The sequence below is a fragment of the Emys orbicularis genome, chromosome 3 (assembly GCF_028017835.1).
Source record: "Emys orbicularis isolate rEmyOrb1 chromosome 3, rEmyOrb1.hap1, whole genome shotgun sequence".
NCBI classification, from domain to species: Eukaryota; Metazoa; Chordata; order Testudines; family Emydidae; genus Emys; species Emys orbicularis.
Genome location: NC_088685.1, coordinates 83,036,109 through 83,062,049, shown reverse-complemented (window position 1 = coordinate 83,062,049; position 25,941 = coordinate 83,036,109). Strand labels below are relative to the sequence as shown.

The 25,941-nt window shown below is 43.9% G+C and overlaps 1 protein-coding gene across 1 annotated transcript in view; it reads left to right on the top strand.

The window, feature by feature from the left end:
* The first annotated feature begins 2,172 nt into the window (after nucleotides 1–2,172).
* Nucleotides 2,173–25,941, top strand: part of BVES (blood vessel epicardial substance) — a 47,785-nt gene continuing 24,016 nt past the window's right edge. Inside the window, exons 1-3 of the mRNA XM_065401303.1 lie at nucleotides 2,173–2,395; nucleotides 11,006–11,130; nucleotides 24,997–25,184. Coding sequence (XP_065257375.1) covers nucleotides 2,173–2,395; nucleotides 11,006–11,130; nucleotides 24,997–25,184 — 536 coding nt within the window. The remainder of the gene's footprint in view (nucleotides 2,396–11,005; nucleotides 11,131–24,996; nucleotides 25,185–25,941) is intronic.

Genomic DNA, 25,941 nt, shown 5'->3' with positions numbered 1-25,941 from the left:
TAGGGGTCCTAAATACTTAGCTAAAAACAAGATTACTTTACTTTATTTTTAATATGAAATGAATCTTTTTTTTTTCAATTGAAAAATGAATCTTTGTTTATTAACACAAAAACAACAAGGAGTCTGGTGGCACCTTTAAAGACTAACAGATTTATTTGGGCATAAGCTTTCGTGGGTAAAAACCTCACTTTGTTTATTAAGTATATCAAGTTGTGCTCAATCTTGATGAGGAAAGACTGTCTGCAATAGGTTTAAAAAAAGGTAATATCTCCCACCTTCCTTTTTAGTTACCTATTTAATCAGAGTTATTTCACTGTGTTTTGGAATGATATTGGCTAAGGGAAACCAACTTTATTGCTGCTTTTTGTTGTGAAGGTTATTAGCTAAGGGAACAATTTACCAAGGTTCATGGTGGATTCTCCATCACTGGCAATTTTTAAATCAAGATTGGTTGTTTTTCTAAAATATGTTCTGATAATTTGTGCTGGGAAGTTCTATGGCTTGTGTTACACAGGAGGTAAGATTACAGGAGTACAATGGGTCTGTTCTGGTCTTGGAATCTGAGTCTGTGTTTTATGTTAAAAAGTCAGTTCTTTTCTGCCCAATTTTCCTGAAAGACACTATGGATGACTGGAGAGCTAGAGCATTTATCAGAAACACCAAGCAAGTGAAACCTGATCAACTGAGAAGGGAAATAGTTTTTATTAATCTTCACCCTAACACTCATGTATGGAATGAGAGAGCTTTGGCCATACATTTTTGATCTCCAGGGAGTCCGACAGCAAAACTGGAGAAGATCAGACTTGGTGTTTTTTTTTTTTTTTTTTTTTAACCTTACAAATATCAGTTCTCTTCCCTCCTTTTGAAAGAAAGAAAATCCTTTCAGGACAGCTTTATACATTATAAAGAAGAATTAAAAGACATAAATCCTCTTTGGCTTTTTTGGCAAGCTTGCTTTAACAGATTATGATAACAGGTTCCTCTGAATTTGTATTTAGCTTTGCTCTTCTACAGATACCAAAGCTATATACTGCTCTTGGTATGCACATGTATCTTCTGATTATGAGGGAGTGGAAGTAGTATGCCTGGATGGTCCTAAGGACCATTTAACAACCAGCAGAAGTTACCATTATTGTGCCAATCCTGCAAGCTGCTTAGCATGAGTGGACCCCTGTACTCTCGCATCTTATGAAAGTCACTGGGCATGTCTCTGATAATATATCATGTGTGCAGGTTGTCAGAATATTGACCTTTAACTCTTCTTCAAGCTCTTAGTTTTCACCTAAACATGACTGTAAAATGTTTTTCATGTGTACAGAGAGGGTTGCCAGGTGTCCGGTTTTCAATCGTAAGGCCTGGTGGAAAAGGGACCCTGGAGGATCCGGTCAGCACTGCTGACTGGGCCATTAAAAGTGAAGTTGGTGTGGCTGGCAGGCTCCCTACGTGGCTCCTCAGAAGTGGCAATATGTCCCTGGGCTCCTAGGCAGATGTGCACTCTGCGCGCTGCCCCCGCCTCGAGCGCTGGATCCACAGCTCCCATTGGTCAGGAACCATGGCCAATGGGAGCTGCGGGGGTGGCACCTGTGTGCGGAGACAGGGCATAGAGCTACCTGGCCACCCCTGAACCTAGGAACTGGACATGCCGGTTGCTTCTGGAGCCGCCTGAGATAAGCGCCGCCCAGAGCATGCACCCCTCATCCCCTCCCACAACCCAACCCCCTGCCCCATCCCAGAGCCCCCTCCTGCACCCTGAACCCCTCATTTCTGGCCCCACCCCAGAGCCTGTATCTCCAACTGGAGCCCTCACCCCCCTCCTGCACCTCAACCCCCTACCCAAGCCTGGTGAAAATGAGTGTGTGTGTGTGTGTGTGTGTGTGTGAGGGTGGGGGAGAGCGAGGGTGGGGCCTCATAGAAGGGAAGGGGTGGGACCTACCAGAAGGGCGGGGCAAGGGTGTTCGGTTTTGTGCCATTAGAAAGTTGGCAACTGTATGTAGGGACTTAGTTTAACTTTTGAAGCATGTGTAGAATTTTTGTTCATATTAAGGAGAAATATGTATGCACATGAAGGAGAGAGTATACCGCTAAGTCCCATGACACAAATCATTGTTTTTCCGTTGTATTGGTGCTCATTACTCTTAATGCCTCTTTTGTATTTTTACAGGATTCTTCAAGATGAATACTACAGAAATCAATTCATTCACCGTGACCCCATTAGGTTTTATACCAGATTTCAAAAATGCCACCTTTGTACCTGTCAATGAGACTGCGTGTGAAAACTGGGGTGAGGTTCATCATCTGGTTTTTCATGTGGCAAATATCTGTTTTGCAGTTGGATTGGTTATTCCAACCACTTTGAATTTCCATATGATCTTCCTGCGAGGCTTGCTTGCTACAGGTAGGCCAAACAAAATTTACTTTTTACAACTTTATGGCTGAAATTCTATTTATTGACCAATAGAAAGTAGGGCTGTCAAGCAATTAACTGCACAATTAAACAATAATACCATTTATTTAAATATTTTTGGATGTTTTCTACATTTTCAAATATATTGATTTCAATTACAGCACAGAATAAAAAATGTACAGTAGTCTTTCTTTATTACAAGTATTTGCACTGTCAAAAACAAAAGAAATAGTATTTTTCAATTCACCTAATAAAAGTACTGTCGTGCAATCTCTTTATCATGAAAGTTGAACTTACAAATGTAGAATTATGTACAAAAAAAGTTTTATTTTTGAATGAAATCTAAAATTTTAGAGCCTGCAAGTCCACTCAGTCCTACTTCTTATTCAGCCAATCATTAAGACAAACAAGTTTGTTTACATTTGCAGGAGAAAATGCTGCCCGCTTCTTGTTTACTGTAGAAGAGCAGACTCACCCCTGTGGCACCTCCTGCTGGTTTCTGTTGGGAATTAGCTTGGCCAGCCTTGGAGCGCCCTCTGCAGGCCAGTGATCCGCCTTGCCGCTGGCCCCGTGTCCCTCCCAGGACCCCGGTGCCCCTTTTCTCTGGGTGCTGCCCCCTGGCAGTAACCCCTCAGTCTTAGGGTCTCCCCTCCCCAGGGAACCCCCATCCACTATCCCCACCTCGCCTCAGTATACGGCTACTGCCAGTCATTGTCTAGCCCCCACACCCTGGGGCAGACTGCAGTATCAGCCTACTCATCACAGGCAAGGTTGGGTTTGGACCTGCTGCCTTTGCCTACCCCTGGGCTGCCCTCTGCAACCCCCAGTACCTTTTAGCCCAATGCTAAGCCGCAGCCTGGGGCTTTCCAGGCTGGAGCTCCCCAGCTCCTCTGCCTTTCCCCAGCCCTGCTCCACTCAGGTACTCTGTTTCTAGCTCCCTGCAGCCAGGCCCTTCTCTCTCTGAATGCAGAGAGAGACTGTGTCCTTGCTACTGGCTCCCAGCCTTTATAGGGCCAGCTGGGCCTGACTGGGGCGTGGCCCAGCTGCAGCTACTTCCCCAATCAGCCTAGCAGCTTTTAGAGCTGCAGCCCTCTCCAGGGCTGCTTTCAAGCCCTTCCAGGCAGGAGCGGGTGTCCACCCCGCTACATTTACAATGTCACCTGAAAGTGAGAACAGGTTCGAATGGCTCTGTTGTAGCCGGAGTCACAAGATATTTACGTGCAGATGCACTAAAGATTCATGTGTCCCTTCATACTTCAACCACCGTTCCAGAGGATGTGCGTCCATGCTGATGAGGGGTTCTGCTCAATAACAATCCAAAGCAGTGCGGACCGACGCATGGTGAGATTCCCCCCTAGCAGAAGGTTGATTTTCTTTTTTGGTGGTTCGGGTTCTGTAGTTTCCGCATTGCAGTGTTGGTCTTTTAAGACTTCAGATTTTGGAAGGCACTTCAGATTCTTAAAGCTTGGGTTGGTTAGAAATCTCACATTGGTACCTTCTTTGTGTTTTGTGAAATCTTCAGTGAAAGTGTTCTTAAAATGAGCATGTGCTGGGTCATCATCCAAGACTGCTATAACATGAAATATATGGCAGAATGTAGATAAAACAGAGCAGGAGACCTACAATTCTCCCCCAAGGAGTTCAGTCACAAATTTAATTAACACATTATTTTTTAAGTGGAGCCATCAGCATGGAAGCACGTCCTCTGGAATGGTAGCCGAAGCATGAAGGGGCATACGAATGTTTAGCATATCTGGCACATCAATGCCAGCCATAAAAGTGCCATGCAAATGCCTGTTCTCACTTTCTGGCGACATTGTAAATAAGAAGAGGGCAGCATTATCTCCTGTAAATGTAAACAAACTTGTTTGTCTTAGCAATTGGCTGAATAAGAAGTAGGACTGAGTTGACTTGTAGGCTCTGAAATTTTTACATTGTTTTGGTTTTGAGTGCAGTTATGTAACAAAAAAAATCTACATTTGTAAGTTGCACTTTCACGACAAAGATTGCACTACAGTACTTGGATGAGGTGAATTGAAAAATATTATTTTTTTGTTTATCTCTTTTTTACTGTGCAAATATTTGTAATAAAAAATAATATACACTTTGATTTCAGTTACCACACACAATACAATATATATATGAAAAAGTAGAAAAACATCCAAAATATTTAATAAATTTCAATTGGTATTCTATTGTTTAACAGCGCAATTAAAACACTGATTATTTTTTTGAGTTAATAGCATGAGTTAACTGCGATTAATTGGCAGCCCTAATAGAAAGTATTGTCCTGGACTCGCTTGTCTTCCATTGGTGGTATTTCAACATATTTTAATTGTTGTTTTATTTTGTTGGAGGTGTGTTAGCATGATTTGGGGCCTGGTCAACACTCTGACATTGCAGAACTTACTTGGATAAGGTAATACAGACCCAGTTTCATAAAACTCCACAACAACTGCGTATAGAATTTTGAGCATCTGTGCAGTTGCTGAAACATCTGACTGTGTGGAAGGGTAGGGTTTGTTTATGTGATGTGGGCTATTTTGTTTTGTTTTCCCTTTCTTTGTCTGTTTTTCTCCACTCTCTTTTAACTTATCAGAAAAAAAAAATCTATGCTTGGACAAAGTATGGAAAAAAAATTGGCCCCAACATTTTTTGTTATGAGTAAATGAAAAAAGTAGAGCTCAATTTAAATTATAGCAAGATAGACTTGTACCTTCTACAATAGAAATCTCTTGCACTCTCAGACCACTGATATAATAGTAAATATCATCTACACCTACAATATTTAAGTTTTTCCTTGGAGAGCTTCATGTAGTGACTAGCCCCAACTCTTCTTAAAATATGAGTGGAGTGAAGCGTGAACATATACTATTAAATATTTTCTTGAGGAGGACTAGCTTTCCGCTCAAGCTGAACATTGCTAAAACAGATCTCTTCATCTTAACTCCCCCCTTCGCGCCCCCCCCCCCCGTTACCTCCTTTCTTAGTCACTGTAGATCACGCCACCATCCTGCCTGTCACTCTGGCCCATACTGTGGCATCCTCTCCAACCTCTCTCTAGGCCTTCATGTCTAACCTAGTGAGGAGGGCTTTAAACTAGGTTCACTGGGGGAAGGAGACCAAAGCCCTGAGGTAAGTGGGGAAATGGGATCCTGGGAGGAAGCACAAGCAGGAGAGCGCAAGAGAGGAGGACTCCTGTCTCATACTGAGAAAGAGGGACGATCAATGAGTTATCTTAAGTGCCTATACACAAATGCAAGAAGCCTGGGAAACAAGCAGGGAGAACTGGAAGTCCTGGCACAGTCAGAGAACTATGATGCGATTGGAATAACAGAGACTTGGTGGGATAACTCACATGACTGGAGTACTATCATGGATGGATATAAACTGTTCAGGAAGGACAGGCAGGGCAGAAAAGGTGGGGGAGTTGCGTTGTATGTAAGAGAGGAGTATGACTGCTCAGAGCTCCAGTATGAAACTGCAGAAAAACCTGAGTGTCTCTGGATAAAGTTGAGAAGTGTGAGCAACAAGGGTGATGTCGTGGTCGGAGTCTGCTATAGACCACCAGACCAGGGGGATGAGGTGGACGAGGCTTTCTTCTGGCAACTAGCAGAAGTTGCTAGATCGCAGGCCCTGGTTCTCATGGGAGACTTTAATCACCCTGATATCTGCTGGGAGAGCAATACAGCGGTGCACAGACAATCCAGGAAGTTTTTGGAAAGTGTAGGGGACAATTTCCTGGTGCAAGTGCTGGAGGAACCAAGTAGGGGCAGAGCTTTTCTTGACCTGCTGCTCACAAACAGGGAAGAATTAGTAGGGGAAGCAAAAGTGGATGGGAACCTGGGAGGCAGTGACCATGAGATGGTCAAGTTCAGGATCCTGACACAAGGAAGAAAGGAGAGCAGCAGAATACGGACCCTGGACTTCAGAAAAGCAGACTTTGACTCCCTCAGGGAACAGATGGGCAGGATCCCCTGGGATAATAACATGAAGGGCAAAGGGGTCCAGGAGAGCTGGCTGTATTTTAAAGAATCCTTATTGCAGTTGCAGGAACAAACCATCCCGATGTGTAGAAAGAATAGTAAATATGGCAGGCGACCAGCTTGGCTAAACAGTGAAATCCTTGCTGACCTTAAACGCAAAAAAGCTTACAAGAAGTGGAAGATTGGACAAATGACCAGGGAGGAGTATAAAAATATTGCTCAGGCATGCAGGAGTGAAATCAGGAAGGCCAAATCACACTTGGAGTTGCAGCTAGCAAGAGATGTTAAGAGTAACAAGAAGGGTTTCTTCTGGTATGTTAGCAACAAGAAGAAAGTCAAGGAAAGTGTGGGACCCTTACTGAATGAGGGAGGCAACCTAGTGACTGAGGATGTGGAAAAAGCTAACGTACTCAATGATTTTTTTGCCTCTGTCTTCACAAACAAGGTCAGCTCCCAGACTGCTGCACTGGGCAGCACAATATGGGGAGAAGGTGACCAGTCCTCTGTGGAGAAAGAAGTGGTTCGGGACTATTTAGAAAAACTGGATGTGCACAAGTCCATGGGGCCGGATGCGCTGCATCCGAGGGTGCTAAAGGAGTTGGCGGATGAGATTGCAGAGCCATTAGCCATTATTTTTGAAAACTCATGGCGATCGGGGGAGGTCCCGGATGACTGGAAAAAGGCTAATGTAGTGCCCATCTTTAAAAAAGGGAAGAAGGAGGATCCGGGGAACTACAGGCCAGTCAGCCTCACCTCAGTCCCTGGAAAAATCATGGAGCAGGTCCTCAAGGAATCAATTATGAAACACTTAGAGGAGAGGAAAGGGATCAGGAACAGTCAGCATGGATTCACCAAGGGGAAGTCGTGCCTGACTAACCTAATTGCCTTCTATGATGAGATAACTGGCTCTGTGGATGAGGGGAAAGCAGTGGATGTGTTATTCCTTGACTTTAGCAAAGCTTTTGATACGGTCTCCCACAGTATTCTTGCTGCCAAGTTAAAGAAGTATGGGCTGGATGAATGGACTGTAAGGTGGATAGAAAGCTGGCTAGATCGTCGGGCTCAACGGGTAGTGATCAATGGCTCCATGTCTAGTCGGCAGCCAGTTTCAAGTGGAGTGCCCCAAGGGTCGGTCCTGGGGCCGGTTTTGTTTAATCTCTTCATTAATGATCTGGAGGATGGTGTGGACTGCACTCTCAGCAAGTTTGCCGATGACACTAAACTAGGAGGCGTGGTAGATACACTAGAGGGTAGGGATCGGATACAGAGGGACCTAGACAAATTAGAGGACTGGGCCAAAAGAAACCTGATGAGGTTCAACAAGGACAAGTGCAGAGTCCTGCACTTAGGACGGAAGAATCCCATGCACAGCTACAGACTAGGGACCGAATGGCTAGGTAGCAGTTCTGCAGAAAAGGACTTAGGGGTCACAGTGGACGAGAAGCTGGATATGAGTGAACAGTGTGCTCTTGTTGCCAAGAAGGCTAACAGCATTTTGGGCTGTATAAGTAGGGGCATTGCCAGCAGATCGAGGGACGTGATCGTTCCCCTTTATTCGACATTGGTGAGGCCTCATCTGGAGTACTGTGTCCAGTTTTGGGCCCCACACTACAAGAAGGATGTGGAAAAATTGGAAAGAGTCCAGTGGAGGGCAACAAAAATGATTAGGGGGTCTGGAGCGCATGACTTATGAGGAGAGGCTGAGGGAACTGGGATTGTTTAGTCTCCAGAAGAGAAGAATGAGGGGGGATTTGATAGCAGCCTTCAACTACCTGAAGGGGGGTTCCAAAGAGGATGGAACTCGGCTGTTCTCAATGGTGGCAGATGACAGAACAAGGAGCAATGGTCTCAAGTTGCAGTGGGGGAGGTCTAGGTTGGATATTAGGAAACACTATTTCACTAGGAGGGTGGTGAAGCACTGGAATGCGTTACCTAGGGAGGTGGTGGAGTCTCCTTCCTTGGAGGTTTTTAAGGCCCGGCTTGACAAAGCCCTGGCTGGGATGATTTAGTTGGGAATTGGTCCTGCTTTGAGCAGGGGGTTGGACTAGATGACCTCCTGAGGTCCCTTCCAACCCTGATATTCTATGATTCTATGATTCCAGGCTACATCTAAAGCTTGCGGATTCATTTTGCGTAACATTTCTAAGATATGGTCTTTCCTATACACCCACACATCTAAAATGCTCATCCAGGCTGTTATCTTCTTGATTACTGCAACATCTCTGCAGTTGTCACTGGCCTTGATAAGTGCAGTCTTGCCCCACTCATTCATTTAAATGATGCTGCAAAGATAATTTTCCTAGTCTGTTGCTTTGACCATACTTGCCCTTCTCTGTTGCGTCAAACATAATCCACTTGTCACTTTCAAGACCCTTCACAGCTAATCAAAGCCTGCCTGTCATCTTTCATTTTCTACTGAAATATTCACTCCCATCTATCTGTGATGCCAGCCTCCATTGCCCACTTACAAAATTTTCAAACAAGTATCTTTGTGCGTTCTCCCATGCTGCCCCACCTGCTTGGGAGGAGCTTCCTCTAAACATCTGTAAAACTAACTCATTATCTTTCTAATTCCTCCTTAAAACTCTCCGTTTCCATGAAGCCTGCAAAAAACTTGACAAGCATTAGCTTCTGGCATGCTAAGACTGCTGCCTATCATGCTGGCTAATATTGTCTCATTCTTTCCTTGCATTCCCCTGCATATCTCCACCTGTTGACTCTTGTGGTGTTCTTAGATTGTAAGCTCTTTGGGACAGGGATTTTTTTTTTAATTCTGTTCATACAGCACCTAGTGCAATGGGGTTCTGTTCCATGATAGGGCATTATGGAAATACAAATAATTAATAATATTCCAAGTCTAATACTATTGTAATGCAAAGTGCTAACTAGAATTTCCTTTTTCTGATAGTCAAAAAAGCAATTTATGGTTGGAGTCTTGGCCTGATTCATTATTAACCACCTTAAATGCCCTGACTAACATCTGGGCTATTGTATTTAATAAAGATGTAGTTGGATTCAGAACCGTGCAGTACAACGCACTTGGCAATCTTAAATGCTCTGAGAAAATAGAATTCTCCTGCTCTTACATTATCTGACAGCATTAAGAATGGATGCTTCTCTTTGTTCTAGCATTTCATTTCATTCGCTGCTAGCTTAGAAATAGTGTTCGCTTTAAAGCTAGGGTGAAATCCAGGACCCATTGATGTCAAAAGGGGTTTTGCCATTGACTTGAATAGGGCTAGGTTTTTACTACTGAAGTATTGTAAGCGCCTCATGACAGTAGGTGATGCCAAAACCTTGTTTTCAGCGGCATTGTTAGGAAGAGTTCAAACATGATTTGAGTGGGGCCAAACTGTTTGTAAAGTCTTAACCTGAATCGCTTACAGGGTTCCTGAACTATCTCTATGCCATTGTACTGTATGTAGAACCAAAGTCTTCATGACCCATTGAGGAAGTGTTGTGAAAAGTTATGACCCTGTAAGGTTTCAGAGTAGCAGCCGTGTTAGTCTGTATCCGCAAAAATAACAGGAGTACTTGTGGCACCTTAGAGACTAACAAGTGTATTTTGAGAAATATCCCTTTTGTTATTTTTACAATATAGAAGTTCTATATTGTAAAAATAACAAAAGGGATATTTCTCAAAATACACTTTACAGGGTCATAACTATAATAGAACATGTTCAGTGTTTGAGAGAATCTATTTTAATTACCAGACCTTTATGTTGCTTGTATTAAGAATTTTACAGTAATTGTTCCATATCTCTTTTCACACTTACAAAAGGCTATTTTACCAACATGAGTTTCTCTAATGGCCAGGAACCTCAATTTTTGCATGACCTTGAACTCTCATTTAAAACCAACAGGAGTTCTGCATGTGGAGGGTTCACTGATTTCAGCTCTAGTTTGAATTTTGAACTGGCAAACGTATGGAGTATGAATTTTTCAAGCTGAGACGGCAACTTGAAAGAGTAACGTTGTAAGAGAAAGATGCATAATTAAGAACTTTATCTTGTTTAGCAGCTCTCACTAATCAGAGCAGAGGAATTAGTATTTGAAAATTATGTAGAAGATACTCATCACTCATTCTGTTTTCCTAACCAATGATATCTTGAACAATGGCATAACTCACAGCAGGAAGCCAGATTCATAACATATATTATGGTGGTGGTTCTTTTAAAACTGAAAATCTCTGGGTGGCATTTAGGGAGCTCCAGGCAAATAGTGCTTGCTTATTCATGTTTTGTTTGTCTACAGTCTTCAGCCCTAGAAATGAATGCTTATTATTTTTGTCTCAAATCCGTGTAATGCCAGCTGTATGAAGCAGTTGTGTTTTAGTTAAAATTAACTGTTACACTTACATTTTAATACAACATTGCTTACCTTGATCCATATTACCTAACTCTGTTGAAACTTGTGAAATGCATCACCTCTGAACATAATCACTGTAATCTAAAATAGGGATCTGTATTATCTATATCAAAAGAATGAAGTATGTGTGTGTATGTATATATATATATATATATATATATATATATACACACATACACAATCTGGGAGAAATATTTTTATACATTATTGAACTGTATCATTTAACTTCCTATTTTATTTTTGACAGGATGTGTACTTTTCATCATCTGGGCTATGCTGTACCGTTGTGCCTTGGATATAATGATCTGGAATTCGGTGTTCTTGGTTCTCAACTTCTTGCATTTTATATATCTACTGTACAAGAGAAGACCGGTATGTAAAGAGTATAATCACTACAAAGTCCTGTGGCTGTGCTTGGGCAAGGCTCCCATTGAATTCTATTGGAGCTTTGCCCGGGTGGGTCAGTTATCAACCCCAGCAGGTACCAGCTATCATTAGCATGATTTTAGCCTGATAGTTGTTTGTTTGCATCACTCTCTGATATAGTGCTTCCATTTTAAAACTGTTTGTTTTTTTTTTTTGGTCAGGCATTTTTTTAATTTATTTATCTAAATGAAAAGGACATCAATTTCAAAAGTGACTAGTGGGTGGTTTTTTTGTTTTTTGTTTGTTTTTTTGGGGTTTTTTTGGATGCACAACTGGAACATTTCAGAGGGGCCAGATTTTTCAGAGGGTAGGTGCTCAAAACTTCTGAAAACCAGGTCCACATATCTCAAGGTGGACATCCATAACTAATCATTCCTGGAAAATTAGGCCAGGACCTCTATGGGGATAAAACTTCTCTTACTTCTGGGTTTAAACTAAGCATCTTGTGTATGGAGGAGGTGGAGAGTACACTTTGGCTCTTTATAAACATGGAAATAAATGTAGGTGTCCATATACAAACAACTTTAATGTTCTTCTTGTAGTCCATTCATACAAAAATACCTTTTTGGTCCATGTGTCCTCTCTCCCTGCCCTGCCTTGCGGAGGGAAGGAAATCCATAAAGAAAACCCTGGTCAGACCCTGCAGATGGGAAAAGTGATAAGTGAAATACTACTCCCTTCTCTGTCAAATATCTGGGATGCCCAGGAATGAGCAGGAAAAAGTGGGCAGGGTGACGGAAGAGCCACATTCAGTAACATGATTCCTGCCTTTAACCAGTTTGGAGCATGGGATAATTTGCAGGTCAAATCAGCAAAGTTAAAGCTGCCTAAACTCTGGCTGTGCACCCTGTGACTCCCCTCACAGCTAGGGGAGTGAGCCAATAATCTGGAAGGGTCTGCAGAGTAGTGTAGAACAAGAGTCAATCAACAGACTTGAGCACAGTCACTGAGGTTGGAGGCCAGGATCCTTGGGAAGCCCCATTCCTTTATCCATCCTGCCACCTGATATCTTCCCATTCTGCATGTACACAAATTCAATGGATGGGTGGGAATAAGGGTTGGAATGTGTCTATTCCATGGCTCCAGTGGACCACAGGAGTGTTTCTATTATTTTGTTCCCCTTACGTATGCTTTTTTGTGTATGACCATTTATTTTTAAATTTTAGCACATAGCTAGTCCTGGCTGCAGCATCTTGCCTCTTTTCAGAAACATTTAGGCTTAGAAAGAAACAGGGAAAATTCTTTTTTGCTCACTTAGATTTTGTACAATATAAAATCCAATCTTAAGAGAAATTACAGGAATATACTTGGGGCAAAGTAAAGCTTTATCTAGCTTTGTCTAGAAGCATCATCAGTCACTATTTTAAAACTAGATATATTGCTGTACTGCTAACTGTCCATTTAGTTACATGCAGTATATTGAGCCATTTGGCCTATCCAAGATGAGCCTAAATTGCCCATTGCCTTTAAATTGAAGAGATTTTAAAAAGGGAGTTGGCACATTTGTTTCTTACTGTTCTGCCTGAGATGCTTGAACAATTATTTTAGAAAACCTTTCTTTATTGATCTGTTTATACATGGTGTTCAGGATACAATACTATGATGAAACTGCACCTTTGCCTATAAACTCAGATATTCTGTCTGTTATGCCACACCCGTTACTGTATCTAAGCACCTACACAAATAATTTTCATATGTATTATGTTTATAGTCTCCCAACATGGATGTCAGAACCCCCAGAGGTGTCCCTAACACATGTCATGACCATCTTACCCTTCTATTAGATTAGGGGAGGGTGGTAGATCCTGGTATTGAAAACCGAGAACCACTGTATTATATGATAAAGTAACAAAAGGCCTTCTTGCAACAGATGTATGCAAAGGGCCAGGATTAAAATAGCAGTAAAAACTTTAACTCTGACCTGAGTGACTAAAATCTGAGACTTAATGGAATGCTAACACAGGGTTTTTTGTGCCATAGTAATAATTTGACTGTTTAGAAGTGCCAGAGAATCTGGCATCCATTAGGGACTTCACTTTTGCTATTGATCTTGCAGGGAAGGCACTCAAATACTACAGTAATGGGCAGTAGTATAAAACACGATGATAGATATTGTTTATTTAGGTCCAAATAGAGAATATTTGAGTTTGAAACTCAATTTATAAACTACTAGTCAATGAAAGTGTTAGGAAATTATTTTTAAACAGGTGGGAGGGAGGGGGAAACTTCCTGCCCATCCTATAACTTTGCTAAATTCCTCTTCTGGGTCTAGTTGGCTGGTTATGCCCAGATTAGGAAAAGTGCAGCTGGCTATTCATATGTGCACTGTCCCTTGAGTGCGTTACAGTTGACAACTGCCTTTCAGTGGCGTCTGAAAGGAAAATGATTTTGTTTTTTTAATTTTCATCTTCAAATTGCATATGGTAGTAATGCAATGCAGCCGGGACTTCTAAGAGCAGGCTGTATTTGATTTTTTTAATAGCAGCTAGTCCTTTGGATGGAATTGAGTATTCAGGAGAGATGCAACACTACATAAGAAACTCCATTGAGCCCTAGTCTTAGGTTGCATTTTTAAACGGTGACAAGCATTAGTGTCCAGCTTTCTTCACACCTCAATGGGACACCTCTCACACATTGGCAAGAACATGTGTTTTTGATTTTGTCATCTTGTCTTTCTACTCTTCTGTCTATCTACATCCCGTTGATAGCACCCATCTCTGGTGTTTGACCACTCGCACTTGCTCTCTTAGCGGTAAAATACACACAAGCAAATACTGACCATGAAATTGCTCATTTCACCTCTGTTGCTAGGTGACCGTCTGTCTCTCTCATACAGACAATGCTGTATCCACCCTTGGTCTAGGGGGAGAGGCAGTTAATCAAAATAGCTAAATAAGCGCACAGTAATGGAAGATGCTGCCTCTGTTTCTTGAGCCAACGAGAGTATTACAGTTAAGTGTTAATAAATGAATAAGGACCATTTATCACTAATAATATTTGTGACTGTTTGACCATGTGGTTGTTTGAAAAGTGTGAGTTGGGAGTGCTTTGTTCCAGGTGAGCCTTGAGTGGTTGATTGGAGGGAAGGCTTTGAGCTGGGGCAACTGCTTCAAGCCAGAAGCCTTATAAAAAAGCAGCCAGTTGCAAACCGAATGAGTGGCAAACAGAGAAAGTTCGCCTGGGGAGAGTTTCCACAGATTTTTTTGCCTTTCAGGCTTCTGTGAGCAGTAAATACAACATCTAAAGAGGCTCTTAGAAGGAAGACAATGTGGATAGTGAACGATCCATTGTTGTGACCTGCACAGGATGTGCCATGTTTGTTTTCTCCCAGAGGATAGAAGCGACTTCGTCTGTATGAAGTGCAAACTAGTCTTCATATTGGAAGAGAAGGTTAAAGGACTAGCTACCCAAGCATCAACCCTGCGATGAATCAGAGAGAATGCTGACTTTCTGGATAGAAGACAGCATTTGGTACTGCAGGCACAGCATGCTGAAGAATCAGAGGGCAGTGCAGAACGGGGAAGAAAATTGGCAGTATGTGATCTCCAGAAGAAAGAGAAGAACTCCTGTACCCCCAATGCAGATAAAAGTAGAAACCATTTTCAGGCTTTCTGCACAGGTACTATGGCAGAGAATGGTTTGGAAGAGTTATCTGAGGGAAGGGATCAGAGGGAGACCCCATCGACCAGAAGGCATGGGAAGCATTGTCCTAGGGATGGGGGTTCCACGACCACCACTCCCAAGAGGAGATTTTGGGGGGGAGGGGTGGTCGGGGGCTCTCTCCTAAGGGGGAACGGAGTCCTCCATCTAGACCAGGAAACTCCGTGTGCTGCTTGCCTGGAGCTAGAATTCAAGATGTGACTGAGTGTCTGCTGAGACTGATCAAGCCCTCGGACTGCTACCCCTTCCTACTTCTCCATGTTGGCACCAGTGATACTGCCAAGAATGACCTTGAGTGGGTCACTGCAGACTACATGGCTCTGGGAAGAAGGATAAAGGAGTTTGAGGCGCAAGTCGTGTTCTCGTCCTTCCTCCCTGTTGAAGGAAAAGGCCCAGATAGGAACTATCGAATTGTGAAGGTAAATGCGTGGTTGTACAGGTGGTGTCTGAGAGAGGGCTTTGGATTCTTCGACCATGGGATGTTCCAGGAAGAAGGATTGCTAGGAAGAGAGAAGAGCATCTTGGCAAGCAGGCTTGCTAATCTAATGAGGTTTGCTGTGGGATGGTGACCTAAGCCCTGAGGTAAGTCGGATACTGGGAGGAAACACAAGGAGGAGGGTGCAACAGGGGAGGCCTCCTGATCCCTACTGAGAAAGTCGGGCAATCAGCTAGTTATCTTAGGTGCCAGTACATGAATGCAAGAAGCCTGGGAAATTAACAGGAAGAATTGGAAGACCTGGTCAGTCAAGGAACTATGATGTGATTGGAATAATAGAGACTTGTGGAGTAACGCACATGTCTGGAGCACTGTCATGGATGGGTTTAAACTGTTCAGGAAGGACAGGTGGGGAAGAAAAGGTGGAGGAGTTGCACTGTATGTAAGAGAGCAGTATGATTGCTCAGAGCTCCAGTATGAAACTGGAGAAAAGCCTGTTGAGTCTTTGGGTTAAGTTTAGAGGCGAGAGCAACAAGGGTGGGTATCTGCTACAGACCACCAGACCAGGAGGATGAGGCTTTCTTCAGACAACTAACAGAAGTTTCCAGATCACAGGCCCTGGTTCTCATGGGGGACTTCAATCACCCTGACTTCTGTTGGGAGAGCAATACAGCAGTGCACAGACAATCTAGGAAGTTTTTGGAGAGTGTTGGGGACAACTTCCTGGTGCCAGTGCTGGAGGAACCAACTAGGGGCTGTACTCCTCTTGACCTGCTGCTCACAAACATGGAAGAATTGGTAGGGGAAGTAGAAGTGGCTGGCAACCTGAGCAGCAATGACCATGAGATGGTTGAGTTCAGGATCCTCACAAAAGGAAGAAAGGAGAGCAGCAGAATACAAACGCTGGACTTCAGAAAAGCAGGCTGACTCCCTTAGCCTCCCAGGGGATCCTGCCCATCAGTTTCCTAATATGAGGGGGAAAGGAGTCCAGGAAAGCTTGCTGTATTTTTAAAGAAGCCTTATTGAGGTTGGCTTAACTGAGAAATCTTCAGTGAGCTTAAACACAAAAGGGAAGCTTACAAGAAGTGGAAACTTGGACAGATGAGTAGGGAGGAGTATAAAAATATTGCTCGATCGTGCAGGGGTGTAATCAGAAAGGCCAAAGCACAATTGGATTTGCAGATAGCAAGAGATCTGAAGGGTAATGAGAAGAGTTTCTACAGATCTCTTAGCAACAAGAAGGTCCGGGAAAGTGTGGGACCCTTCCTGAATGGGGGGGGCAACCTAGTGACAGATGATGTGGAAAAAGCTGAAGTACTTAATGCTGTGGTATGGTGTGTTTTTTTTTTTTTTGTTTTTTGTTTTGTTTTTTTGTTTTTGTTTTTTTTCCCCCTCCTCCCCCTCAGCCTTCACAGACAAGGTAAGCTCCCAGACTGCTGTACTGGGCAGCACAGTATGGGGAGGAGGTGAGCAGCCTCAGTGGTGAAAGAACAGGTTAAGGACTATTTAGAAAAGCTGGACATGCACAAGTCCCTGGGTCCAGATCTAATGCATCTGAGGGTGCTGACAGAATTGGCTGATGTGATTGCAGAGCCATTGGTCATTATCCTTGGAAAATTTTGTGGCAATCCAGGGAGGTCCCAGACAATTGGAAAAAGGCAAATATAGTGCCCATCTTTAAAAAGGGGGGAAAAGGAGAATCTGGGGAACTACAGACCGGTCCACCTCACCTCAGTCCCTGGAAAAATCATGGAGTAGGTCCTTGAGGAATCCATTTTGAAGCACTTGGAGAGAGAGGTGATCAGGAGCAGTCAATATGGATTCACCAAGGGCAAGTTATGCCTGACCAACTTGATTGCCTTCTATGATGAGATAACTGGCTCTGTGGATATGGGGGAAAGTGGTGGATCGGATATATCTTGACTTTAGCAAAGCTTTTGATACGGTCTCCTACAGTATCCTAGCCAGCAAGTTTTTAAAAGTATGGATTAGATGAAAGCTGGCTAGATCGTCAGGTTCAACAGGTAGTGATCAATGGCTCAATGTCTAGTTTGCAGCTGATATCATGTGGAGTGCCCCAGGGGTTGGTCGTGGGGCCAGTTTTGTTCAACATCTTCATTAATGATCTGTATGATGGGATGGATTGCACCCTCAGCAAGTTCACGGATGACACTAAGCTGCGGGGAGATGTAGATATGCTGGAGGGTAGGAATAGGAGCCAGAGTGACCTAGACAAATTGGAGGATTGGGCCAAAAGAAATCTGATGAGGTTCAACAAGGACAAGTGCAGAGTCCTGCACTTAGGACGGAAGAATCCCATGCACTGCTACAGGCTGAGGACTGACTGGCTAAGCGACAGTTCTGCAGAAAAGGACCTGGGGATTACAGTGGACGAGAAGCTAGATATGAGTCAACAGCGTGCCCTTGTTGCCAAGAAGGCTAAAGGCATATTGGGCTGTATTAGTAGGAGCATTGCCAGCTGATCGAGAGAAGTGATGATTATTCCCCACTATTTGGCACTGGTGAGGCCACACCTGGAGTATTGCATCCAGTTTTGGGGCCCCCACTACAGAAAGGATGTGGACAAATTGGAGAGAGTCTACTGGAGGGCAACTAAAATGATTAGGGGGCTGGGGCACATGACTTAGGAGGAGAGGCTGAGGGAACTGGGCTTATTTAGACTGCAGAAGAGAAGACTGTGTGTGTGTGTGGGGGGGGGGGGGATTTGATAGCAGCCTTCAACTACCTGAAGGGGGGTTCTAAAGAGGATGGAGCTCAGCTGTTCTCAGTGGTGGCAGATGACAGAACAAGGAGCAATGGTCTCAAGTTGCAGTGGGGGAGGTCTAGGTTGGATATTAGGAAAAACTATTTCACTAGGACGGTGATGAAGCACTGGAATGGGTTACCTAGGAAGGTGGTGGAATCTCCATCCTTCAAGGTTTTTAAGGCCTGGCTTCACAAAGCCCTGGCTGGGATGATTTAGTTGGGGTTGGTCCTGCTTTGAGCAGGGGGTTGGACTGGATGACCTCCTAAAATCTCTTCCAACCCTAATCTTGGATTTGAACTCAGAAGCTTAAAAGTAGTTTCATGCATGTAAATACCAGCTTAGACACTTCCATCACGATTGGAATACTCCCTCCTCCTGTGCCAGACAAAGCAAAGTGATAATGTGACTGTATCTTCAAACAACTCCACTCTCTCTCTCTCTTCATTTGAAGATCCCAGTCCTACTCCTCCATTGCCTTACACCTTCTGTAGTCCTTTACCCAGAAGATGGTGGGAGTGAAATGTTACCTAATCAGGTACTATTGTACACTCACTGTGCATTGATGTGAATGACTGCTTACAGTGCAGACTATCTCTTCAGAACTTTCCTTCTTGCTTTGAAAACAACAGTCTGAGAACATAACAGTGGCCTTTCACACACACCCCCTCTATTGCTATGAGAGGCTTCTCTGCAATTCTTGTCTTTGGGAAGAGCCTTCCGATACATCTCAACCTCTTCAACTAAACCATGTCTCTTCTCTCCAGTTCTCTCTCCTAAAGCCATCACACTATTAAATTAAAAGTAGCTTTATTCTTGCATCGCTGATGAATTCCACTCTTTCCAATTAGATGGGGGTGGTCACTTTCCAGCATTTTTCATAATGGTGTTTTTGTGTGAGCTTTCTAGTACTCAAATACATATCCAATAGTTTGGATTCTTATCCTACCCTTTATGCTCTACTAAACTGAAGTAGGAATCTCAGGAGAACAGTCTTGCCTGAAAGAATTCCAGCGTGTCCTGCTTCTGGCCAGCACTACATGAGCAGCAGTGTGGTACTTCTTAGTTTCGCATGGGGCTGGAAGCAGAAGTGAAGAGACAAATGAAAGTGAATAATAATGTTAGCCCAATTAGATCAGTTCTCCAAATTTGGTTCTGAATTTAGGCCAAGTTTTGGATCTGTTCTGACTCTAGGGCTGAATGAACCCATTCTGATTACCTACAATTTTTTTTTTTTAATTTAAAGGTTAACAGCAGTAGGAGCTGAGGCCATTCAGCACTGTTTTAGAGGCACTCTTACCTTAAAAGACATTGAGCTTCGGAGCAATGTGGTAAATGGTGGTTGTAAAGGGGGCAGGGAAGTGGAAATTCAGGCCCCTCTTAAATAAACTCCACTTTCCTCCTCCCCTATTGCTGAAAGCCTTGCTTGCTTCCTGGATTCCAAAAATCTCCCTTTTCAGGTGCTCAAAACCCTAACTATCCTTACTCTTCTACCAAAGCCTTCCCCAGGCCCATAATGCATTGCCACTACAAAACTTTGCAGCAAATCGAAATAGTCAAATGTAGGAGCAGCACAAAACACGCTTAACTCAATATCTACACCACTACCTCCAGGAATACTGTAGTGATTTTTCATAATTTCATTCAATAAAAATATCTGTACCTGAAGATACTCCATAATTCAGCAGGACCAGGGGCAGTGTGTGAACTGCCCCGTGTGGGAAGCTAGCCCTCAGCCCCTTTTCTGTTTGAAGTCCCACACCTTTTGCCCCTTCCCCCACTAGATGAGTCCAGAGCACCTCCACCATGGCCCCCAGTCCCGGGGGGGAGGGGAGCAGCGCAGCCCCAGCTGCCTCCACACCCAGCACTGGGCGGATTGTGTGGCTCCACCTGGCTCCAGCACTGGGCGGGCGGCATGGCCCCAGATGCCCCAAGTCCCGGCTCCAGCCCGAGCCCCGTTGGAAGAGTGGGAACTGGAAGCAGGCAGGGAACTGGGGGCAGAGCTGGGGTAGGGCCACACCAGGCAGTGTAGGGAGGCTCAACCTCCCCATACCTGTGATACCTGCAGCCCATGAGCAGGCTCTTGGCAGGGAGCACACAGGGCTTGAGTGTACAACCTCCTAAGAACAAATTTGAAGAGTCCTAAAAATCAGCTATGATGTTTGCTGTCACTTTGTGGGGAGATCCCATGGTCACATCAGCATTTTAAGTGGACTTTGCTGTCTCGACCTAATGGGCTAAACTTTCCAAAGCAGCAATGTCATATTGAAAAAACAATGGGACCTAGTGATCCAGTGACCTAGGAGCCTATAGAAAATGTTACAAATACCTTTTTAATATCTATTCATTTTGTTTTCTCAGCATTGTTTGGGGTTTGCTTTATGGTAATGGCAAAAGTTGGGGAGGGAAGGAGGCGATTGGGAGTGGGGGGGGGGGGGGAAAGCAAGAGGGAATAGAATATATGGAGTCATCCTTGGTCCAAGTCTGTTAAAATCAGTAGAATTAAATCAGAAGTGAATTTGGAATAAAATATATATTTCTCCTCTGTGGCTTTTTGTTTTTTTATGTGCTAATTATGGGGCAAATTAATTGCTGCACTGGCATAGGGTCAAAGGGGCTGCAGGGGTTGGTGTGGTGGAGGCAGTGGTCAGGGATACCGAAGTTGTGCCCCTGCTGCAGTGGTCTCTCTGGGGGATCCACACTGGCCGGGCCCATGCTCAATGTGACCCACTTCTGCTTCCCCTATTCTCAGAGCTGCCAAAGAAGTGGTACAGAGCTGGTAGAGTTGACTCTCCATCTAGCATAAGGAGCTCCCAGTAGAAAGGGTAATTTCCCCCAGAGAAATGATTTACACCTGCCCCTTTGTGTTAACTTAGCAAGTGAAGAGAGGCAATGGCACAATGAGGAATTGGATCCTAAGGGTCCAATTTTTCAATAGTTCTGTGCACCCATAACTGCAGTTGTAGTCAGTGGGAGCTATGGATGCTCAGTGCCTCTGAAAATCAGGCTCTAAATACCTTGTGACATAAACACATCCATCATGTGAATTTTAAAAATACCGTAAAATTAAATGGAAACAAGAAAACATATGCCAGACAATATATGCAGTGTCTTCATTATACATTCTGAGCAATAACCCTTCTTGTAGATGCAACATCTGCTACTTACTCCACTCATTGTAGTTGCTGTGAATGTAACTTTGCTTTTACTATGAACTTGAAAATTGGTTGTTTTAAATACCACCACAGAAGGTAGCAAAGAAGATGTTAAAAAATAATTTTTGAATGAGATTTTCTAGCTGCAAGTATCGACCATCACCCAGAATCATTTTTATTTACTCAGCCTCACACATCACATAATCTAGAAAGAAGAAAGAATGGAAAAACAATTAAAAATCAAGCTGTATTGCAGGATGAATAATTGGTAGATATTTTCAGGTAAATATTTATTTCATTAAATGTAGTCTGTGGAAAAAACAATGGGTTCTTTCCTGACCAAAATATGACTTCTGTGGTTTTGGCTTATTGAGGCTTTCCCTACATGGTTCCTTTTAGAACCTCACCCTAATTCAGAAGCTAGAAGATTCTAATCAGTGCCGCTGCAGCGCTCTGGCTCGAGGCTTTGGCAGTACTCCAGAACACTTCATCTATCACAGAGCAAAACTTATACCTACCCATATGGCTCATTTGGAAAATGGCCCACAATGATGACTGCAGAAGCAGTCAACGGTGCTTAACTTAGGTTAGGGTGAACACTGCTTGGAGAGGGAGGGCTCGCAAAGTAGAAAATACCTCCCACCTGATCACTCGTTTTAAAAGCAGCACTTCAGTTATGCCTGCTTTCTGCTTAGAGACATTTACATATTAGATCATGAAAGCTCTAAACTTTGTTTTGTTTTCCTTTAGTCAGTTTTGCCCTCACAAATGCTTGTGTAATTCCCAACTCAGTCCACGGGCGCTGCACATACACATCTAGGAATAAAATTTGACCCTGTCTGTGAACGGGTAAGAGCTCATGCAGGGAGATACACAGCATTAAGTTAGAATTGCTGACACAAAGGAGGGACTGACTGATTACAATCGACATATCTTCTCCAGTCTATCTAACCTCACAGTTGCACAGAACCTATATGCAGATATTAGCAACCTTAGGGGATTCTGTGATTGATGATCTATTATGATCCCTAGCACACTTCTCCCTACCATGTATGTTTAAATTGAAGCTTTGCTTTGCCTGTGCGTAGGCCCTTTTTAGTTGTTAAGAACTACGATGTGCAGCAGGGCCGGGGGAATTGAAATTGAATTGAAAACCTCATACAAACATAGTTACTGTAGCTTGAGTGCTAACAACCTTATTGTTAATCTTCCTGAGCGTTTCCATTCCAACACCCCTCTTTCAGGAATTTAAAGGCTGTATCATAATGCATATGCACAAGGAGGCCAGATTAAAGGTGCACAGGCAACGTTAATTCTGGCCTTTCTTAACTTTTCAGGGCCTGACTTTGCATCCTTAATAAAGTTGTTTTAACATAATTTTTGTGTGTAATTTTCTAGATATTTAAAAAAGCAAACTGAAAAATGGAAGTTCTTTCATGTGGCATTATATTGACACCCACATGGATCATTAGCAGGTTGGAACCTTGAGATCCATTGCACAGACCTCTGCCGCTTGAGCTAACAGAAATAACTGATAGCAGTACTAGGTTGTTATCCTCTATGTGGACTAGCAGTAGAGGGGGATGGGACACTTTGCCAGTGGGTTTCAAAGATATTTGCTGACAGCAAAGACATGGTAAGACTCAGGGACAGGGATCATGGGTTCCATTGCAGACTCTGGAGGAACGTGTGCTGCAGTGGGCACTGTCACTTCTGCTCATTCCCCCCGAGCTTGACCCCTTCTGTCCCATCACCTCCATGAATCCTCCTCCCCTTGTCTCTGCCCCAGTCCTCTGTATCCCAGTTTCATTCTCTTCATCTAGTCAGTTCCAGTCTCCACTTCTGAGAGGCTTCTGATCCCAGCCCCAGGCTCCCCCTTTTCCCACTCCTAGTCTCCTCGTCCATCCAGTCCCAGTTTTCTCTCTTCCTCCACAGTCTGTCTCTGTGTTTCTCCAGTACTCCCCTGCCCATGCCTCCATAGGAGCTAATGCTCCCAATCCCAATCTCCCGCCCCAGGGTTCTCATCCATTCTCAGTGTCCTCACCTCCCCTGGCTCCTTGTCCCGGTTGCTTTGCCCAGCCAGATACACCCTAACTTCTTGTCAGAGCTTTCTCACCAGCATCCTTATTCCTTCCCATCCCTATGGGTTCTCAGGCTCCTTGCCCAGCCAGTCCCAGTCTCCACCCTCAGGCTCCATGTCCCAACCCACTCCCTGGCCCTCACTCACAATGCCCTATGTCTGGCTCTTGTCCCCTCTGCATTAGAATCAGACTATTCCTTCCACTATGTTGCCTGGGTGCCAACAGAGTAGGGGGCGGGGGTCACTGAGAGCACAGGAGAGACCACTTCCCTGTTCTCAGTGCCAGTGCCTGGACAAACCCTAGCCAGGAGCAGCCATAGCTAAAAGCCTAGCCTAGCTTTGCCCCTGGACTGGAACATGCTCCATTGCTCTGTAGGGCTGGCACATGTGTTATCTGGTCAGCACAAGGAGCTGTGACAGGCCTCGAGCATGCTCAGTGAGGATAGAATCTTTCAAGACTTTTTGCTGTTAAGCTATAGAAAATTTCAACTGAACATGTGCAAATGTGACTTTGAGAAATATAACTTGGCCAAATTTGGACGGATTTTCACAGTGATGGCAAAAAGCGCATCCCTGACACAAAGGCCACCTCCCTGTCAAATTTAAAGTCCCTATTCCAAAGCATAGGGACCTTTCAAACGAAAAGGTCACTAGAATATTTTTAACATTGACAAATAATTTTATTTTCCTTAGTCTCATTCTTGGAAATGACTGACCTGTTTTGGATGAAATTTTCCACAACAATTGAGCTGGAGGCAGACACCTGGCATGGGAAATTTCAGCCAAAGTGGTTTAAGTTATAAGTGACTGAAATTGGGGTCTTATAATGGGAAGTGTTGGGCAACATTAATAATAGGTGGTGCTACCAGCCCTACCTATACTTTTGTTTATCAGTTTTTCTTTATTTTCCATTCTGAATATATTTACTTCCTTTTTTATTCTCTGATGTCCACACCCTTCATCTGTGTGTCCTGTTCCACCACCAAGCAGATCTCTGCTCAAGCTTTCCTGTGTTTTGTGGTAGACAAGGACCCAAAGCACTAGCTGCTATCTCCTTCCCAGTTGCCTTCGTTCAGGAAATACTTTCAGGCTTAGGATTTCAGCCAGCTTCCTTTCCCTCTTCCCTGCAGCTGAAGTTTGGGTGGGCTCCCAAGAGTGGGATGTTCATCTGGCAGTGGCTTCTTCCTCGCTCATGACATGTGCTTATGGTGGGTTTCTGCATGCTGGCTCTGTTTTCAGGGCTTGCGGGCCTGCTCTCCCTCTGCATACAAGCCATGAATATGAAGGATCAAAGGTGCTCCCTCATTCTGTCCTGAGGCAGGGATGCATAGTGAAAGACACAGGGGTCCTGATGTTCCAGATGCCGTTCTGGGCCAAACTCGATTTGTTCTTACGGCAGTGTAAATCCAGAGTGACTATTTAAATCAGTTCAAATTCTACTGGTATGGAAAAGATACTTAAAGTGCCAGCATACCATCTCGACCCAATTTTAGCTCTGCATAAACAAGTGCTGTGGTCACCATCTAAGAGTCAACATTTGTGGACAGATGCCAGTTCTTTCCTGCCCTATATGTAGACAAAACCTGAAGTATCTTGGCTACAACCATTTTGGCAAATGGCGAACTTTTATAGGAACCTGTGGAACTGAAAAATAATCTTGCACTTCTGTTTCTTCATTGACCCATTCTCCTTTATGATGACTGTTGTTGCATTCCAGATCAAGATAGAGAAGGAGTTCAGTAGTCTGTACAAGAGAATGTTTGAACCACTCCATGTACCTCCAGAACTGTTCAAGAGATTAACTGGACAATTCTGCAACATTCAGACTTTAAAAACAGGTCAAGCATATGCTGCAGAGGACAAAACATCAGTTGATGATCGACTAAGTATCCTGCTAAAGGGAAAGTATGTGCTGCATAAAGTTTGGGAAAGTCTTGTGTATTGCATGATGGTGGAATGAAAAACAAATTCAAAGGAAGGTCATTTTAAAAATAATTGTTCACAATATACAGTAAAAGCTGTGTTATCCAGCCCTGTACCAACTGGAAAGCTCTATAAACCGACATTTCTAATCTTCATAGAAAGTCAGGTTTATAGTCCGGTGGGCATGGGGCCGGCAAGCTTCCTACCTGGCTCTGAGTGGCTCCCTGGAAGCGGTGACATGGGGAGAAATGGCCACGAGGGGTTCAGAGTGCAGGGGGGCTGAGGAGTGGGGCACGGGAGGGGTTTCGGAGTACCAGATCCAGGGGGGACGCTCACCTCGGGTGGCTCCCTGCAAGTGGCGACCTGTCCCTGCTGCTGCTAGGCGGAGATGCGGCTAGGCAGCTCTGCATGCTGCCTCCACCCGCAAGCGCCGCCCCTGCACCTCCCATTGGCCAGGAACTGATTGGAGATGCGCTGATTCATAACTTCATAACTTCTAGCTGGATTCATAAGTTCTAGCTGGAGTTTAAAGCTGATATTCCCTTGTAAGTTGTGGTACCACCATCTATCCTCTTTCCCTAGGGTTTGATCCACCCTATGTCACTTTGCGGGTGGATCAAACCCAAGGTATTTAGAGGACATCTGATAGATGTAGTATTCTGCATACTGGGTGCTGCCTTCTGGGTAGACTTGGGCAATTTTTTTGGCCAAAACTCTTTTTCAGTGAAATATTCAGATT